The following is a 20,668-nucleotide window of genomic DNA, read 5'->3' as shown; positions in this document are numbered from 1 at the left end:
AACATCAATCCAATATAAGTATACTGTTTGTGTGTATTAATTTTTGTTTATACAAAAAGGTGATATAAAGTGAGAGAACATTTGTGTTGCTTGTTTACCTGTGTATGCATCTACATTGACATTGCTCATCTTTTTTTTACTCGGATAAGTAAATTTGCTTTTCCTCTCGTCAATGTTATCATTCGTGTGTTCAGGATAACCTATTCTTGACGTTGTATTTTATCAGAGTGGAACCTCATTTTGTCCGCATTATTTTTCAATGACAAGCTTGTACTCTTTCTTGATCAATGAAGACTTTTCCGTGATAAAATCCTCGTCATGTGACCTGCTTCTTACCACGATATTTGAGTCACTTACCTTTACGTTTCAGAAGGATGTGTTGTTGAACATGTTTAAATCATTATAAAAATTGAATTCTTTATTAGATTAAGTAATTAATCATAAGACAGCATGGGAACTGGAGCTCAAACACCTAAAAGACTACTGCTGAATATAAGAAACATCATTATCGTCATTTTAACACCAATTGTTTTGTTGCCGCTTATTCTTTTTGTTGATGGAAACGTAAGTAACAATATTTTCACTTTCCATTTTTTCATTTATTTAGTACTTTTGTACAAATATATGGTACTACATGTAGTATATTTTCTTTCTTTCAAAAATATTTCTTTAAAACAAAAATAGTATTATGAATATTGGTATTTACTTCAAACTTTGATAATAAGAATTTGCACTTTGAAATTTATGCTTTGAAATTTACTTTCAATTCAATTCAATTTATTCTCATATTGCACAAAACAATATAGAGATGATATACATATATACACAATGTTAAACAAAGAATTCAGTTGATGCAATGCATGAAAGAGTGTACAGTTTATAATTTACTTTCAAAATGTTAACTCCGATTTAAAATTTACTACTTATGTACTTATACTTGTCGAGATTTTTAAAAACACGCTTACATATAACAACATTGTAATCATTATTGCTGGTATTCTCAGTCCAAGAAAATATGTCTCCTCGTCTGATTAATCGTCTGATTAATCGCCCTCGTTTTTATCTACGCGTACTTTGTAAATGGTTCATTGGGGAAGAAACTAGATTAGATCCTCATGAGTCGCAGAAAACAAAGATCTACTTGATTATTGCATCGTTGAGATTTAAGTTCAAATTGTCTTGCTTAATAGCGAACTGAACCAATCAGATGAGACAAGGTAATGTAATGCGGTAATTAATAAAGTATATGGTACATATATAAAGCTATATGGCATAATATTTTACTCTTTTTTTCTCTCTCTCATTTCACATTCCACTTTTGTCACGTTGCATAATGTCGCCGCACCAAGAAGACTGTGTGTGTATTATCTTTCTGTTGAACTTTGTTTTTGCATTCAATACCGCGGTCATACTTCGTTAGGATGCCGAAACAGGGATTCTTGTTTGCTTAGTCCTTGACAGTGTATGTTCTTTGCCAGACATGTATTTGACATGCTTAACACTCAGGAAGATTGATAAGACTGTCTGACATATACAATGAAGTGTTCATGCTGTTTTTGATAAGATAGTAATACATTTAAATTACAGAATATATTGATGACTGAGCCAGTCTTTATTTCAGATGGAAGGGGAGGGGGGGGGGGGTGCTAATGTCAATACTGTAGAATAATTTAATTTTGTGGAGATGTTTGTCAAGATTTTACTGTTTCGTTGGTTGTAACTTCCTGGATATGGTTTTTGTACATTAAAAAATTACCATGTCAATTATGTATTTCTTTGGTGTTTGAAATCCCTGGGATAGGGAATATTGAGCTCCACGAAAGGATTCCACAATACTTGATATAGTTTTATCTTGGGATAACAGTGTGATGTCTGTTTTAGGTTTGTATTTTACAATAGGATGGAAGTCCTCATCGACCAGAATATTTCCTTTATATAGTGTTGGTTACATTTCCTGGAACACACTTATTGCTTTGTACAAAGCACCAATATAACATCCCACACGCTGCCTATCAATATCCTTATTCTACGTTGTCAATTTGATGATGTGAAGAAAAAAAATCCATAATACTGAAAACCATTCTCTTGCCATTGGCATTTTCTAAATGTAATGGTCTATCAATATAGCAAATATGTTATTAACAATTATTAATTGTTCATGGTTTTATGCAGTTTTGGCAATATTTCAGTCATTTTACGGCGATTAACACTGAGATATGTTCAGTTGTGAGTTGTGAGTGTTGACGTTTCCCTGACGGCCACTACCCCCCCCACTTTAACAGTGAGACTATTCTTTTTCTTGACACAGGGTATCCTTTAACGTTCCATCCGACGGACATTAAGTTTAAAAGTACGTAAACAAGTAAAAATACACATCATTTCATGTACATGTACAATGTATTTTAAAAGCCGTTGCATTTTAAAAGTATTCAGAGTTTTCTGTAAAAATTGTATAATAATAACTGTCAATATTTGTAAAAGTTCTTACATTCATTGCACATTATCAAAAACTATATTTCTTATGGGCGAAAAATCACTAAATTCTAAAAGAATGTGATGTATAATTAATGAACACTCACAAGATATACATTCACGTTGACGTTCTAAGCCGAAGTAAGAATGCGTCAATTTTGAATGACCGATGCTTATTCTTGAGATAATCACTTCGTCTGGGCGTTTCATTACAATGTTACACGGTAACACTTTGTTTTAAATAGAATAAAGTTTACTTGTGTCACAGAAATCGCAATAAATATGCCAAAGAGAATTTACATAAAGTTTTATAAAATACACTTACGATATTCATTGTATAACGATCTAATAAATGGATGGTGTGATTTTTGTAATCATGGTATCATTTTGACCTACCACTGGGTCTAATGCTGTATGACGTGTTTCATATCGATTGTTAAGCCGGTCTTGGCACACTGATTTTGACTACGGATTACTCCGTTTATCTGATCAAGATATAGTGCTCATGGCGGTTGTGACTGGTCGACAGGGGATGCTTACTCTTCCTAGACATTTGATCCCATCTCTGGTATATCCTGGGGTCCGTGTTTGTATTCCTTATGTTGTGAGATTGATCACTGTTCCTCACCTTCATTGGTCCCGTGAGGATTCGGGTTAGAATAGGTTCTCATTGACCCTTGATTATCGTAGAGGGCGACTAAATGGGGCGGTCCTTCGGACGAGACCGCCAAAACCGAGGTACCGTGTCACAGCAGGTGTGGCACGATAAAGATCCCTCCCTGCTCAAAGGCCATACGCCCCTAGCATAGGCCGAGATTTTGCAGCCCTTCACCAGCAGTGGTGATGTCTCCATACGAGTGAAATATTCAATAAATCAATCAACCTTCATTGAACGTAATTTTCAAAGTAAATTTGAATGAGCTCCAATTAGAAATTCCAGTGAACGGTAGGTCATGAGGATGTTGCTTAATCGGTCTCTTACCTTACCTGGTTCCACAAGCTATCGCCACCTCACATTTAATCCAGACATATCATTGCCTTTTCTCCACTCACGGTATGTATTATTTATGCAATTTATTACATGTATATGATAATATAATTGACGATGTTGCAGGAAACAAAATGTGCCTATTGCATTATCATTATGGCGGTGTTTTGGATAACAGAGGCTCTCCCAATAGCCGTGACGTCATTACTACCAATTATATTGTTTCCTATGGTTGGACTTTTGTACGCAAAACACGTATCAGAGAAATATATCAACGTACGTATCACACAAAGGAAATGTATTATGCTACATTAAAGAAGAAAACAATTATGTAATGTTATATTATTAATTCTAATTCATTTATTTCGTAATTCTATTGTATTTACTTCCGGATTCCTTGATAGGACACGTCTGCTCTCTTTCTTGGAGGTCTGATCATGGCGGCAGCCATTGAGTACTGGAACATCCACAAACGTCTGGCCCTCAGAGTCCTCATGTTTGTTGGGTCCGAACCAAGATGGCAAGTAAAACGTATCAAAATATCGATGATATATCTCCACTGACAGTTTTTCCACAAATGGTGAAGACTAATCAAAATGTAAAATGAATAGTTTTAGGCACTAATTTTGTTAATGTTTGGAGTATTAGGCAAGATTATTTCTTTGTGTAAATACTCATTATATATGGATACCCACTTCCGCCCCAGTCCGGAATTAAAGGGGCATGGGCACGATTTAAACTGAAAAATTTCAAATTTATTTTCCCACTCTCATTGTTTACAATGCTTAACTAATGTATTTCAAGTGATCAACAAAATTTGAATGCCAGTTGTTAAGTTTAAAATGAGAAACCTGTACAGCACTCACAAGTCTTTGTTATGTAAACAATACTCGTGCCATGCTTTGTTTACAAATATATTGCTTAACAGAAAATATCATGTATAAAACAGAATGAGGTGTGACAAACACTAGAAACTGATTACTTGTCTTCAAAATTAACTGAGCTGTGTTTATATAACTTAGAATTGTGATTAAATTTTAAGTATCTCTCTTGTAACTCGACAATTTTGTTGACCGTTAGAAATACCTTAGTTAATAAGCATTGTAAACATTGAAAATGGAAAAATAAAATATGAAAATTTTCAAGTCAAATCCTGTCCATGCCCCTTTAAATCCGCCCTGCAGAATCACACCTCCTAGCAGCGCGTAACTGTTAACTAAAGACACACACAAACACATCTACACAATCATATTTATTTGTTTTTTATTTTTAGTGTTTGAAATTCGTCATTTAATTTTAATAATTATACCCCCCGCAACAAGTTGTGTGTGTGTGGGGGGGGGGGGGGGGGGTTTATACTGGAATCGGGTTGTCCGTCTGTCTGTCCGTCCGTCTGTAGACGCAATGGTTTCCGGGCTCTAAAGCATTATCCTTTCCATCTACCGTCACCATATCATATATATGGACTACCCATGGGATGAAGATGTTTCCTATCGATTTTGGGGTCAAAAGGTCAAAGGTCAAGCGCACTGGACATTGAAGTAGCAATACGGTTTCCGGGCTCTAAAGCGTTATCCTTTCCACCTCCAGTCACCATATCATACATATGGACTACCCATGGGATGAAGATGTTCCCTATCGAATTTGGGGTCAAAAGGTCAAAGGTCACGCGCACTGGACATCGAAGTAGCAATGTGGTTTCCATTTAAATTCTTTAACGGCTTTTTTCATCGCATGGAGATGCTGTGTTCCTAGATAATCCATTTCTCCCTACAAACGAGAATACTCAAGGTTTGTCATACCATTTGTTTTTTACACTCAGAAAAGAGGTAGTTTATACCTATTACCAACACCCTTTGGGAGATTGGGGTAAGCGGGGGGTATTCTTAGTGAGCATTGCTCACAGTACTTCTTGTTTAATTTCATTCTGCTACTCACCTGACCTGCTGTATTACACAACGACCTGTATTATTCAGCTATCAATGATAAAACGACCTATTCTATTATTAAAACAAAATACAATTTGTCGTTATTTTCAAAAGTGAGGCTTTCCAGGTTGATGCTTGGGATGATGTTACCCACGTGGTTTCTGTCTATGTGGATCAGCAACACAGCCACCACGGCCATGATGATTCCTATCGCGAACGCTGTTCTGTCGCAACTCAAAGAATCACAGGAAACAAAGACGGATGATATCACAGGTTTCATTCTTTATCTTTACTTTTATCTGTAATCCCAGACGTAAGCCAAGGCCTAGGAATGGCGGCATCTGAAACACTTCGGGTCTGTAAATGCAGTAGATTCATTCAAAATCAATCACACTTTCAACAGTGACTGGTTGAATAATAAAATTGTGCACCAGCAATTTTGGACATAATTCATTAATACTTTTTGAACATTTTCTCCCACAGAACGTGGCCATTTTTGTTTCAATTTACTTGTAATGACAGTACATGCACGTCCGTGTTGGTTACTATATTTCTGAATCTAAAAGATTTAAACCTTGAATGTATGGTGGGGCTACGACAGGGGTATAACATTCAACAGAAATGGAAAAATACTAGCATTTTTATAATGATCAGTGTTTGATTTGTAGTATAGAAACCCGTGTACAAATTTTCTTAGCAACCTATTCTAAAAGTACATACTATTTGCCTCAAATTTTACTCAGCCTTATTTTCAGTTTTAACATTCACTTGAGAATTATCCTTTTGTTCTTTTTTTAGAGCAGATTAACTTTAGGAGTATATGAAAATTCTATGAAATATTATCAAGAGAAGAAGAATGAAACCAGTATTGACATTTAACCCTAACAAATGCGAGGTCATTCGCGTTCACGGGAAAGAAAACTCATCCACAACCAGGTCTTGAATATGACCAGCAAAGCCTAAATGAAACGATCGCTGAGATTGAATATTATGTATTTATCCTAAAACGGCGTTTTTAATCTTTGACACGGTTCTTGGTGTCCGATCCGGCTCTTTTAAAATATCCGAATGTCCAGCGTGGTATTTAAAACGTTACAAGTGTATAAGCGTTATCAATGATTTCATCATGTAAAACAAATCAAGATATTTTAGGCAGCTTGCAACATTCTGGTCCCCGCTCTCAACACTCATTGATCACTCGTTTTGGGAACCACAAAACGAGTTATCAATAAGTAGCGGGGACGGGAACCAGCCTACATGTGACATGTACGTGGAACTCGTGTCTAATGTTAGCTCGCAAAACAAAATCAGATTGCTACCTGTAAATTGTATGAACACATTTTTATTACTTGTGTAAAAAATTTCATCATCAGGGATTTAACTGTAAAATAAATTCGAGACACCAATTGTAACTCCCAGAATGCCACATTATGGCCCCAAGCATGCACATTAGATGCAAAAGCACTAGCGTATATGATGTCGCCCGACGGCGCTAGCAATAAACACCTACTACACGTGTAGTTTAGCCTGCTTCACAAATTCAATTCACCTCTGTCGGCGCGAGTTCGAATCCCGCTCGCGCCGGTAAGTGAGAAAGTTTCCCAGTTTACTTTCGGAAGGTCGGTGGTCTCTTCCCAGGTACATTGTATCTGGGTTCTCTCTTCCACCAATAAAAAACTGGGTGCCACCAGATAACTGAAAAATTGTTGAGTGTGGCAGAAAACATCAATCAATCAACCAATTCAATTTGTACGACATTAAAATCTACATTTCAAATTCGACTTCTTCGTAATCTTTGAGACGTGACAATAAACATACATTGTGATTTTTGAAGATTTATACTGTCAGGAGTTTATTTTTAAGCATCCATTCTGCACCCAACTCAAAGTCCTCTTGCAGATTTGATTCAATTACAACGATAGATTTATCACTCACGTCCTGTGAAGTGTCATCTTCATACATTGTAACTGAAGAATGTCCAAGATATTTGGATAATCATTACTGTGCAAAATAAAGAATAATGGTCCTAAAATTGACCCCTGAGGAACTCCTATAAGAGTATACTTTTTCTCTCTAGATAACACAACTCTACAACTGATACATATTGTTTACATGATAAACTTACTTCACTCCATGACCCCTTGGGTAAGAACACGGAAATAAATAAAACTGAATATTTTCAATGGAAAATTGATAATATAACTCATGGATCTTAATATGTTATTGTTTATAACACAGTAATGTTACAGATTCCATGGAATACTCTATATTTAAATTATATTTATGCACATCCTGTTTTCGATAGATTCCAGAAAAAATTTATCTGTTTATTGCTATTCCCATTGTTCCTTAACTTGAATACACTGTGATGAGTAAGGTGCAGTTGTTTATATATTGTGAAATGTGTCGCAACCACAACGCAACCCCTTAACCGCATTTATTTAGATTTTTTGTTTCAGAAAATTAAATTTAACACATAAGCCTATCCCTTTTATACCATAAAACAGTTTACGAGGTACCGGTAGTTTTTCTAAAGATTAAACGCTTAGACACGATATCGCTATTTTTCACACGAACAATTAAACAATATCTTGCATTCAATTCTTTTAAGGGTCATGTAAATGAGATTCGCCTTTGATATGATAAAAATGCGTGTACTCAGATTCTTTAAAATTACCTTCATTGAAGCGTGGTGAAAATGAAAGTGCGATAAATCTACATTTAGCACAACTACATGAGTATTCATTTAACATAGAATTAAGGTACGTACTTTGTAGAACTTTATGCGGCTCCATGATGAATTGTGTATGGAATTTTATTTTATTTAGTCCTCGATGATATAGAACTGGAAGTGGACGTAAACAAAAAGCATAGCAACAACGGAAATTTAGCTGATGATCAGGAAAAACATGTGTGAGTACTAATTACATCAAAGTATCAACTTATTAAGTACACGTTTAAAATGTCCTGAAGGATGAAAACATCACTAGTTTCCAGGTCGGAGTATGACACCTGAAGTAGAGTGACGCATACTTGACAAGTGCTGATGTCACTCAGCTGAGGGCATAAATCGTTTTATCATCTTGCCGTATTGTCAATCTTGAAAAGGAATGATAACAGATATTGATCAATCTCATTAATTCTATAGAGCACAAAATAAAGATAACGACAAACATGACCCCCCCCCCCCCCGACTCACTGGAGGTGGCATCAGGTGCCGAGGAGGTGTAGGCATAATCTGTTAACCGTTTACAACCATCCTTAGCCCTATATCTTGATCAGGTAAACGGAATAGTCCGTAGTCAAAACACTAGCATAACAATTGGCATGGAACGTGTCAGACAGCATTTGACTTAATGGCAGATGTATTTACAAATTAGATCATTATAGCTGCCAGTTGAGAGACATAAAAACCAAAAGTAGACGATAATGGAATATTGGTACAAAATTATGGGAAGTTGACGCTGGAGAAGCTAAAGTCACCCCGTTTGTCATAAAGTTTTACATTAAGACACCTGTTACTACTGTCTCAGTTAATGTAATATTTATACCTAGTAGTTTTCAACTAATAGGAACCGGTGTCTTATTCTAATGGGTTAAATAACAGCCTATGTAGTGATGTGGACATATTGAATTTAGGGTACACGATGCAGAGAAAAATGACGACACGACGAGGACTAACGATGCAGAGTTTCTACGATTATGTAAGGCGTTGTCGCTGGCAATAGCCTATTCTGCAAACTGTGGAGGTGTGGCAAGCCTTACCGGAACTGGGCCTAATGTCATTATGAAAGGTGCTGCGGAGAAGTAAGTAGGGGATAGTTTTTAAAGTATTCCGCATTAAGTAAAATAATTACAAGTCAGGTACACTAACCTGCAGGCATGTTCACGAAGCTATCTTAGGACAAAATTGTGTAATGATATTGATGCAAAGAGCTCAGATACCATGTATGGATATTTAGAGACATTGACAACCTGCTAGACTACTTAGATTTAGCCTTTGGTTGCATATTGTCACGAATATTATGTGTATGATTAAAAATAAAGGAATAAAAATGTTCCTAAGTAGTTAGGACGTTCTAATTTAAGATGTTCCTAGGATATCGTCGAGATACATCCCAAGACGTGTTTCAAGTTGATCTTAGGATGTTTCTAATCTTTTTTCGAAGTTATTTCTTAAGACATATACATGTATTAGGAAAGTTTCGTGAACATGCCTGCTGTATTACAAGAGTAGCAGTAGCTCAGTGGTAGAGCGTTCGCTTCGTAACCGGGAGGTCTTGAGTTCGAGCCACGCTCATGTCAGGGCCTCGTCCAACCCAAGGCGTAAGCATAGGTAGTGGTTGCTCCTTCGCCAAACGCAGTGGGTACATTGTATCACGGGTCTTTCGGACATGACCTTAGAAATGGAGGTCCCGTATCGCGCCAAGCGTTGGTTCTTCAGAAATACACAGGACTCAATGTCACCTACTCTGCTATTTGATTTAAAACATGTGGAATATGTTATTCATTTTGTTCCTCAGTGCTTTTCAGGAAAGAAATGCCACCTCGCCTATTACGTTTGCTACCTGGATGCAGTACTGTTTACCGATATCGGCTATAATAGTTGTACTTGTCTGGATATGGCTTCAGATCTTGTTTTTACGCTGCAAGTGAGTACACTGTGCCTCCCTATGAACTCAATAAAACCTTTTTCTAGTTATATGAAAACCAGCTAATTATCTAGAGTTGTATTCACAGAATATAACAATGTGATAAGATATACAACTTATTTGTTATCTTTTTAAGAACTTACAATAGAAAGTCCCCGGAACAAGCAAAGAGAGTGAGCAGCATCATAAGGAAGCAGTATGAAGATCTGGGACCAATAACGTAGGTAACATTTTATCTTGTTTGTTCGTTGTATATGTTGCATTATGGCAGTGTAATGCTGAAGGTAATATCTCCATTTAATATGTAGGTTTGGTCAGGGAGCGGTTATCTTTCACTTTGTATTACTGGCAGTATTATGGGTAACCCGAGAAGTAGGAGGAGTTGGAGGATGGGGGGATATATTTCCTGAAAAGTATGTCTCAAACCTGTTTTACAAGTTGAACTTGAGTTTAGAATTACAGACTTACCTGCTTTACAGTTAGTACTCCTGTAAAATACTGAGTGAGAATTGTTACTCTGGATGTTTTGAATTTTCATGGAGTATAGTGTTTGTGATTGTTATTTATACAATTATATAAACATTCACGTTTGGGATAAATTATTTATTTTCAGAACTGTGACCGACTCTACACCAGCTATTCTAATTTCCATAAGTCTTTTCATATTTCCGTCAGTCCTGCCACACAAATTCAAAGGTTTTTATGGCTTTATTTATCTACGCATGCCCTATATATACAATATGTAATACACATGACAATCAATATTTCATATTGAAAACTGTCGATGCGGTTTCGTTAGTTCACTTGAGACTTCTGATCAATATTTGCCTGTTTTTGATGCTTTCTACTTCATTATCAGCTACCCCTCCCTAACTCAGTGGTATAGTCTACTAGTGCCATGCCATGGCCGCGCCAAACCTCAGACGTAAATATAGGTAGTGATCGCTCCTTAACCAAACGCTCGGCTATTAAAAGTGAAAATGAAGGGCAGGAGGTCCCGTGTCGCAGTAGGCGTTGGCAAGTTGACGAACTGCTACGGCCCTGAGTGCTGTGCATAGGTCTAAAATTTCAGCTGGTGAGGTCTCAGTGAGTGAAAATTTCTCCAAAAGACGTAAAACAAACAACTATCCACTAATCTTAAACGGAAACCGGCAAAAATCCGGGGTAAGGAAATATCATGGATCACACCATCTTACTCTTGGTATCACTAGAAAATGATGTCATTAGTTATATTAACCGGGAATAGAACAGCATTTATCCGGGCGTTGTGATATATATGGTGCATCAAAATTGGTACCGTATAAGTTTTACATTACGATCCCTGGGTTGAGGCCTCTGCTGGTGGACTGTTAGTCCCCGAGGGTCTCTACAGCGCAGTAGCTAAGTTCTTTGTTACTAGCTTGAAAATACGGATGTATATTTACTTGCTGTCGTAAGATTTAGAAATTCATTTCAAAATTAAGGATTATCTCCCTCATGTATAGCTCTGATCCCGAGACGAATTTGGCTTCAGTCTTTGGCACTCTGTTGTTTTTCCTTTTAGCTCTTACAAGTTTATTGTTATTTCGGATTTCCGAACTTTCGGCTTGAGCATCACTGAAGAGACATTATTTGTCGCAATGCGCATCTGGTGTATCAAAATTGGTACCGTATAAGTTTTATATATATGTAACTATTGGGATATACGTGCATCTCCTGTATAGTTATGATAATTCTTCTTTTTGAATGAGTAAATAATTCCGAGCTTAAAGTTTCTAATTGCCTGAAATCCAACAAATTAGGAAAGGTTTATTAAAACATTATGTTCACATCCACGTAAACTTCAAGATGAATATGATGTATAATTTTTCCAACATCGAACCAAAAATCAATTAAGATTCCCAAATTCATACGATTGGTTATTTAACATTAACGCCTCTAACATTTATTTACTTCCTAGCTGTAATAAAAATTAGCTGACTGGGACTTTGGTTCAATTATATATTAAAGAATTATTGTATAAAATGTTATCAGAAAAAGGAAAACCTTTACCGGCTCTTCTTCCTTGGAAGGCGGCAGAAAAGATGGTGCCATGGGGAGTAGTATTACTGCTTGGAGGAGGATTTGCTTTAGCTAAAGGAAGTGAGGTAAGTCACACTGACAGAAAATCTAATCACAAAAAATATATTGCATGTTAGCATCTGGTAGTGCATTTATAGAATATACTCCATTTCAACGACATTAATAAATAGTAAGCCCAAAGAAATGTATCGATTGCCATGAAAATCTGCATTGTCACAAAGCAAGACTTAGATAATTTCTGACATCCAAATTATTACAAAGAGTAATATTTTGTTACATACAGTACATGAGCAAAACCATTCTTCCTAATAAAATTGGACAAAGCAGTGGTAAATTTATTTATAGAATGAAAAGAGCAATGTTAATTAAAGTCAGCATTGACCTACATCCGGTAACATTCATGTAACATGTAGTTTTGGTAACATTTACATGCACTGATCCCGAATGGGTCAGCAAATATCGCATTAATGGCGGCAGGATTGGATCAGGATAAGAAAATATTGCTGACGAAATCTGCAAGCAAAACATTCAAGGAAACAGCACTAACACTAATAGAATTAGATCTAGGGTCGTTATACTGATCTAGTTTGTCAATACAACTTATCAATGGGTCAAATGCTGTCTGACGTGTTTCATAGATTTTCACTACGGATTACTCAATTTACTTGATCAAGATATAGGGCTTACGGTGGGTGTGACCGGTCGACAGGGAATGCGTACTCCTCCTGGGCACCTGATTCCACCTCTGGTATATCCAGGGATCCGGTTTTGCTCAACTCATTTGTAATCCTTATAGGAGTTATGAGATCGATAACTGTTCATCTTGACCTTCCATCCGTGTATGGAAATAAATTAATTCCGATATTTACACATTTTGTGTTGGTACTAGTAGGCGTCATTGTATTTCCCAATTTTTCGTTTTGTATAGGAGTCGGGGTTATCAAAATGGATTGGAGAACAGTTAACCGTGTTTAAAGATTTTGAGCCTTGGGTAATGAACCTCGTTCTGTGTTTCATAGTAGCCGCTGCAACAGAAGTAACCAGCAACACCGCTATATGTACTCTGATGATGCCCATCATGAAGGAACTGGTAAATATAACGCCATGTATTCTATTACTGACCGTATACATTTCAAAATTCATATTCATTGAAAAACTTCTATAATGATTACGTCCTTTGAGTTAATGAAATTCTGACTTATTGAATACATTTTATATTTTATGTTTGACCAGGCAATCACTTTGAAAGTCAATCCTTTGTACTTCATGTTCCCTACTGCCATTGCTACCTCGTTTGCGTTTATGCTTCCGGTGGCTACTCCTCCGAATGCAGTTGTCTTTTCCTATGGCTACGTGAAGGTGTTTGATATGGTAATCCACAATAATATTAAAGAACTCCAAATATTTTATGTCTAGTATACGCAATACAAAAGTATATCGATTAAAGGCAACATTAAGAATATTAGACAGTATTATGATAGAAGATGTGTATTATACTAACAATCTCTTTTTAAAAACAATTTGTTAAACGATTTATGTAACATCAATTTCATATACCTTGAAAATGCTCGAGTCTGAGATATGCGCTACAATATTTCAACATCAAAAATAGATTCTGTATATCTTAAAGTACATTTATATGAATTTCAAATTCAAGAAAACATTGCTTTATATTCAACATTTGGGAGGGACTATCTTTTGCGGTGGAGGTTTCATTGTATAGACGAAACACAAATCTGGGCCTCTGTGGCCGAGTGGTTAGAACATCGCGCTCAAAATCACACGGACTCTCACCTCTGGTCGGCACGGATTCGAATCCCGCTCGCGCCAGTAAGTGAGAAAGTTTCCCAGTTTACTTTCGGAAGGTCGGTGGTCTCTTCCCATGTACATTGTATCTGGGTTCTTTCTTCCACCAACAAAAACTGGGCGCCACCAGATAATTGAAAAACTGTTGAGTGTGGTGGAAAACAGCACATAACAAACCTTTACATCAATATAGTTTATTTATAGTGTCACATATTTGCTTTATAATGAGACAAAATTAACATGTAAATGTTAGAAAACTTAACATTACTAATTCAGAAAAGGTGTTCATAAAAATATTTGTATTAGCAAGTTTGTTGTAATACAATTTTGATAATGGCAGATATTTAACGGCCAAGATGTTCAGTTTTGAGGACAAAAATAATTAGACTTAGTGTAATTTGTTTCACCGATAAAAAAAGAAAAGAAGAGACATCCCTCCCACTTTTATCGTAAAATTTGAAATTCGTCATAGATGTACATGATAAATACACCATTTGTAAATGTATTTTATATATCAGGAGCCATTATCCTTAAATCATCTATCATGATTAATTCTTTTGAATTGTTCCTTCTTACTATAAACTGAAACTTCGCTATTTAGGTCAAAGCTGGATTCCTGCTAAATATCATAGCTGTGTTCGTGTTGGTCTTTGGAACAGAGACGTGGGGAGAAGCGATCTTTGGTTTCCACACCCTCCCGGACGTTTTTCGACTACAAGAGAACTCGACAATCATAGCCAACAATACAACAACAATGTTGCCATTGAATGGAACTATAAGATGCGTTTGAAGCTTTTTTTTCCTTCTCAATATTGACATATGAAGAGGTTTTATTTTATAACGGAGAGCTGGATTATTTACAGAAAACAGATTAATCATGTACTGTCTATGAAATAATTCCTCAAAATTGACTAAGTTCGATAACCTCTAATTTTTTCAAAAGTTAAAGAAAATTAAAATCCTTGTCACATGCACATTTTCATTACCTATATAAACACTCTGTACAATAAGAAGGTTACCGCTTGAAAACTGTGGGAGGAGTTCACCAGATAAATCATGTACTCTATGTTTTAATTCCTCAAAACGGACTAAGTTCAACAATTTAACTTGTAATTTTCTCAAAAATTGAAGATAATCAAAATTTTTGCCACATGGAAATTTTCAATATCTATACAAATACTCTGTAAAACAAGATGTTCATCACTTTAAAATTGTGGGAGGAGTTAACTAGACAGATTATGTACCTCTATATAACATTACTTTTCGAATAATGGGACAAAACTCCTGCAAGAGATCGAAAGGGATCGAAATTGCAACTTGATCTAAAGTGATCCACAAAGAAGCTACATGTACATAGCAAGTTCAACTTCATATGTGACAGAGAAAAACAGAACTCCCGAACAGGCGGACGTACAGACATCGCTGTACCATAAGACGGGCGTATAACAAAATCATAAAACTTATGGATGCCCCCGAAATGCATCTAACCAATGAACTACTTCATACTCGCACAATGATCAATAACTGTTGAAATATTGTTGAAATGAAGGTTTCTGTTTTATCTAGATTGATTGTATATTGTTTAACGTCCCTTTCATATGGAGACGTCACCACTGTCGGTGAAGGGCTGCAAAATTTAGGCCTATGCTCTGCGCTTATGGCCATTGAGCAGGGAGGGATCTTTATCGCGCCACACCTGTTGTAACACGGGACCTCGGTTTTTTGCAGTCTCATCCGAGAGACCGCCCCATTTAGTCGCCTCTTACGACAAACAAGGGGATACCGAGGACCTACATATATGTATTCTAACCCGGATCCCCACGGGATTTTTTGTCTAGAAGGTAAAATTTTGGTGACAATCACCTTTGTCTGAAAGATATTTCCCTATCACTTATTTGTGTGATAAATGATCAATACCTGTTTAAAAACCGTTGAACTAACGCACTTTTACCATATATAAAGTATACATTGAGTGACCTTGACATTTCCAAAACGACCCTGATAAGACCTTGGTCTAATTGTTGAAATTCTTTTTCATATGTAAGGTCATTTGCCTATTACTTATCTGTGTGATATAAGATCAATCCCTTTTCAACAAGAGGCTCATGGGCCACATCGCTCACCTGAGTCACCTTGGCCTATATTTAAAGGTTTTCCCTATATATTCGCATGTAAAACTCTTATCACTATTGTGGACTCAGCCTACCGCAGGGTGGATGAGTTTTACAAACTTGAATCTGCTCTATGTCAGGAAGCTTTCGTGTAAATTTGTACTTTCCTAGTCCATTGGTTCTTTAGCAGAAGATTTTAACAGATTTTCCCTATATATTTGTATATAAAACTTTGATCCCCTATTGTGGCCCCATCCAATCCCCGGGGGTCGTGATTTTAACAAACTTGAATCTGCACTATGTCAGGAAGCTATCTTGTAAAGTTCAGCTCTTCTGGCTCAGTGGTTCTTGAGAAGAATATTTTTAAATGACCCCACCCTATTTTTGCATTTTTGTGATGATCTGAATTTATCTCCCCTTTAAAGGGCGCATGACCCTTCAATTACAAATTTGAAAGCCCTTTACCCAAGAATGCTTTTGCCAAGTTTGGTTGAAATTACCCAATGGTTCTAGAGAAGAAGTCGAAAATGTAAAAAGTTTACAGGCGGACAGACGACGGACAACAGGGGATCAGAAAAGCTCACTTGAGCTTTCAGCTTTTTTGCGTGTATAGTACGCGTATATAAGGTACATGTATATGTATTCTGAGTGAACTTTCCAAAATGATCTTGGTTCAAAAGTCCCTGTCTCAAGAAATATTTGTGATCAGTTATGATAAAGGATCTCGCTACTTTAGCTGTGACATATAGCCCCCGAATGATTTAGTACAAAATCAAACTTTGAATTATGCAATGCCCCAACATGTTCATTAACACCTTAACTTAGAGGTTTGGCATTTTATTTTCTGTAAAGTTCGTTGATATTGAGCTATGCCATCTTTTGAATCGGGTTTCTGTACTGATATTCATCGACTGACAGGTTTTAAAAGCCTTTGTTTATATCTAGCCCAAGGTTATCCAGATTTCTCTTTTCTAGTATAATTCTTTTTTTGTAATAATGAAAACTAGCATTGTGAAAATATTGCATAGGAATACATAGTCCCCTACCGGAGGCAAACATTATTGGACCACAACAATATTCGAAGTTTATTATGAGACTAAGGTTATGGTAAAGTGGAAGAGTGGGAAACCAGGATAGGAATGGTTGGAAATCAACTACTATTCAGGTACAAAGACTAGACCAGGAAAACTTCAAAATCGATCTGTAACTTGTTATGGCAAAGCAATCAACATGATGTACTGAATATCAAATGAATATCTGTAAGCACAACAAAAAAAGTTAGGAAAACTGACAATTCATGCTATTTTTCTTAGTCCAAGTGCCATAACTTAGTGAAAAATCAACGGACCGAGACGAAATTCGAACTTGATCTGTAACTTGTTATGGCAAAGCAATGTACCAAATATCAATTGAATATTTGCAAGCACATTTAAAAAAGTCCGGACAACTGATTTGCAGTACTGACGGACAGACAGAAGGAGTGCAAACCTAAAGTTCCCTTCGACTTCGTCGGTAGGGGACTAATTACATGTATATGTTCAAGACAAGACTGGACAATCTTGTGTTGGTGATGAAATTCATAAAAATCTGCAAAAATTACGTATTCCTTCTTCTACCTCATTTACCTGTATTGAAATCATCTTGACCTGCTGAATATCAAATCAGCCACGTGATAATATGTCACGCTAATGTTCGAAACACTCGTTAAGCCGCATAGTATGGTCAACTACATGTACACAGCCCCTCGCTCTTCATGTTGTTACATCCCTGTATTATTTGGATTTCAATTGCTGTATTATTTGGATTTCAATCGACAAAGAATACACATTTCTAAATCAACATTCTCTCTCTCAATGTCAAGCATCCATTCTCTTTTATCGGCTTATAATCCGAAGCTCATATACTGAAGTTATCAACCTTTAACAAGAAAACATTTATAAAGTAAATATGTAGAGACTATGCAGATGCGTCTATAAATAGTCCCAAGCGTCAGGGGAGAACACAACTTGATGTAAATGTATATAACTCATACGCAACTGTAAGGTAAAGATAACGAACAGTGATCAATCTCATAACTCCTATAAACAATACAAAATATAATGTTTTATTAAACTTATATTTCTTTCAAAACTTTTATGAGTAAACACGGAGCCCTGTTGTACCAAGTTGTAAAGTCCTATAGCTTACGGTTCGGTCTGTATCCTGCCCACAAGGCCCGGACAGACAGACGGATGACGCCATACCATAATACGTCCCGGGAATCCTCGACGGACGTATAAAATTAACTAACCTTGAATTATTATTGAAAATATTCTTATATCAATTTACAATATGTCTTATTTGAAAAAAGGTAGTTATTTTAAATGATAGCGCCCTTGAGTTTAATAATGTTACTCAGATTTAAATATATTCATGGAAAATTACGATGCATGTCTCGCCTATCGGGAATTCTCTGTTGTAAAGAAAGGTGAAGATAACGAACAGTGATCCATCTCATAACTCCTATGAACAATACAAAACAGAGAGTTGGGCAAACACGTGTCCCTGGTTATACCAAAGATGGGATAAAGTGCCTAGGAGGAGTAAGCATCCCCTTTCGACCTGTCACACCCACCGTGAACCCTATATCTTGATTAGGTGAAAGGGGTTATCCATAGTTAAAATAAGTGTGATAAGAACGAGTTAGGTCTGTCGCGGCTGGGATTCGAACCCCGACCTTCCGCATGTTGGGCGAACGTTCTACCTCTAAGCCACCGCAGCGGTAAGATTATTTTGAGAAATGCAGGCCAGGCCCCGGGATCATGTAACAAACTCAGATTTAAGTCAAAATTTTAATAACCTGTAAGACGTCCATTGCTTTTAAACTGAAACCCTTAATTTGCAGACACTGGAAAAGTTATGAAACTATATTGAACAACAATGTTATTTTAGAATGATCGACTTCACAATAATTTTAATTTTGACTTTAAATTAAGATTTGGATTTAGCTAAATAGATCACAAAACGAACTTTATAAATAAGCAAATCTCAACTTAGAGTGCAAAAAACCCCAAAACAACCCTTCGTCTAGAATCTTAAATTGCTATGGCAACAAGAAACTCTTCTATGTAGAGGTAAAATTGGCTAATGAAAAATATATAAATAAAACACATCAATGTCTAAAACGTCCAGTTTATTTTTGGAAGAAGATATTTCACAACGGAAACGAAATTGTGCGCACTCGTTTCGCACAATCCAGCGATCGACCTGGTAATGACCCGTTATAGATTAATTGGTTCACATAAGAAGGCATATGTATTTGATAACCCTCGCACTAATTTTTTCAACGCTATCGTTGTTACTATTTGATTTACTGACGGCTTGTCCGCTAACCCAGTTCATGAAACAAGTGCCCCTTATGGAGGGAATCTTTTCCGTATGAAGGTACGAAATTTTACCGTTTACTTACATTGACAACCATGGCGGTCGAGAACTGTCCTTAAAAGGATGAGAAATTGTAACTGAAGTTCCAGGAACGAGATCGTCCTCTCTTAGAAATTGCAGAAAAGAGAGTCCTTGTTAAATGGGAAATTGTCGGGGTCAGGCATGACTGCCTTAGACAACGGCAAAAGCCTGGCAGGAAATTGCAAATCATTTGAATGCGTACGTGTAAGCATCTTCGCTAGCCAGGGGTTTTCGGTCCACTCCGCTCCTCATAAACCCTTGGCCGATCGAGCTATCTAAAAGTTGGCAATGTGTATATCACGTGATGTCTGAATGGAATTTATATTCAGCCAATGAAAATACTTGTTATAGAGTAAACCGGTAACAACAATAGCGTCATCCAGTAAAAGCGAGGAAAAGTTGAACGATGAATTAGAAAAGGTATTCAAAGCAGAGTTAAGGGAAAACCAGATGAGAGGAATTGAAGCAGTTCTGGTTGGCAAAGATGTATATGTTGGGACACAAACTGGTAGCGGAAAGTCCTTGGTATATGAAACCATCCCCATCATCAAACCAGAAATAATTGTAATTGTGGCACCTCTCCTAATTATGAAAGAGTTGACCAGTTTAGGCTTTAAAGCCACTCATATAGGTAATATTTTAAATGAATTATTGAGGGATAATGTTTTATGTTTTAATTTGTTGATATCCATGATACCGTCCCCTGGTCACTAGTGTATTATGCTAAAATGTTGCTTACAATTCTCGAGTAGATACAGCCTATTACGATAGTTCATTGAAATTTACTATAAAACATCGACAGTTCCATTGAATAAATGTTGAATGATTCATGATTTCTTATGTGTTACCGGAGACACCCCCTTTATTATTTTTAGGAGAAAGATTCCGGGTTTGTGATGAAGTAAATTCCATTTTCTCCAAGACTTCAAAGTTATGAATAGCGACTGAATCGTTCGCCCTCTTGGGCACCCATTCGTTATACTGTTTGGTTGGTTATATATTGTTTAACGTTCCATTCGAGAAGATTTCACTCATATGGAGACGACAACATAGCCGGTGAAGGGCTGCAAAATTTACGCCTATGCTTACGGCCTTTGAGCAGGGAGGGGTATCTTTATCGTGTCACACCTACTGTGACACGGGGCCTCGGTTTAAATTTTGTGATCTCATCCGAAGGACCGCCTCACTTAGTTGCCTCTTACAACA

General features: G+C 36.6%; 1 protein-coding gene across 2 annotated transcripts; it reads left to right on the top strand.

Moving 5' to 3' along the window:
- Positions 1-120: 120 nt before the first annotated feature.
- LOC125680923 (Na(+)/citrate cotransporter-like) lies at positions 121-15,474 on the top strand. Of its 2 annotated transcripts, XM_048920745.2 has the most exons (14): positions 121-564; positions 3,587-3,736; positions 3,865-3,980; positions 5,516-5,661; positions 8,217-8,301; positions 9,028-9,195; positions 9,912-10,040; positions 10,177-10,260; positions 10,349-10,453; positions 10,654-10,736; positions 12,054-12,166; positions 13,030-13,191; positions 13,335-13,472; positions 14,509-15,474. In XM_048920745.2, the coding sequence occupies exons 1-14, from the start codon at positions 451-453 to the stop codon at positions 14,695-14,697; spliced, it is 1,782 nt and encodes a 593-aa protein (XP_048776702.1). In that variant the 5' UTR covers positions 121-450; the 3' UTR covers positions 14,698-15,474. The 2 variants fall into 2 exon arrangements, with proteins under 2 accessions (XP_048776702.1, XP_056017073.1); XM_056161098.1 differs by lacking the exon at positions 10,349-10,453 and having other exon boundaries at positions 208-564.
- The last annotated feature ends 5,194 nt before the right edge of the window (positions 15,475-20,668 follow it).

This window comes from Ostrea edulis, chromosome 1 (genome assembly GCF_947568905.1).
Source record: "Ostrea edulis chromosome 1, xbOstEdul1.1, whole genome shotgun sequence".
Taxonomy (NCBI): Eukaryota; Metazoa; Mollusca; class Bivalvia; order Ostreida; family Ostreidae; genus Ostrea; species Ostrea edulis.
Note: the sequence above shows the minus strand (reverse complement) of the source record. Positions and strands in the feature narration are given on the sequence as shown.

Excerpts from the sequence above, each read along its gene's own strand:
- LOC125680923 (XM_048920745.2), top strand. The coding sequence starts at position 451 with ATGGGAACTGGAGCTCAAACACCTAAAAGACTACTGCTGAATATAAGA. Across the intron at positions 565-3,586 it reads TTCTTTTTGTTGATGGAAAC|GAAACAAAATGTGCCTATTG; the intron begins GTAAGTAACAAT and ends ACGATGTTGCAG. Across the intron at positions 10,041-10,176 it reads ATCTTGTTTTTACGCTGCAA|AACTTACAATAGAAAGTCCC; the intron begins GTGAGTACACTG and ends TATCTTTTTAAG.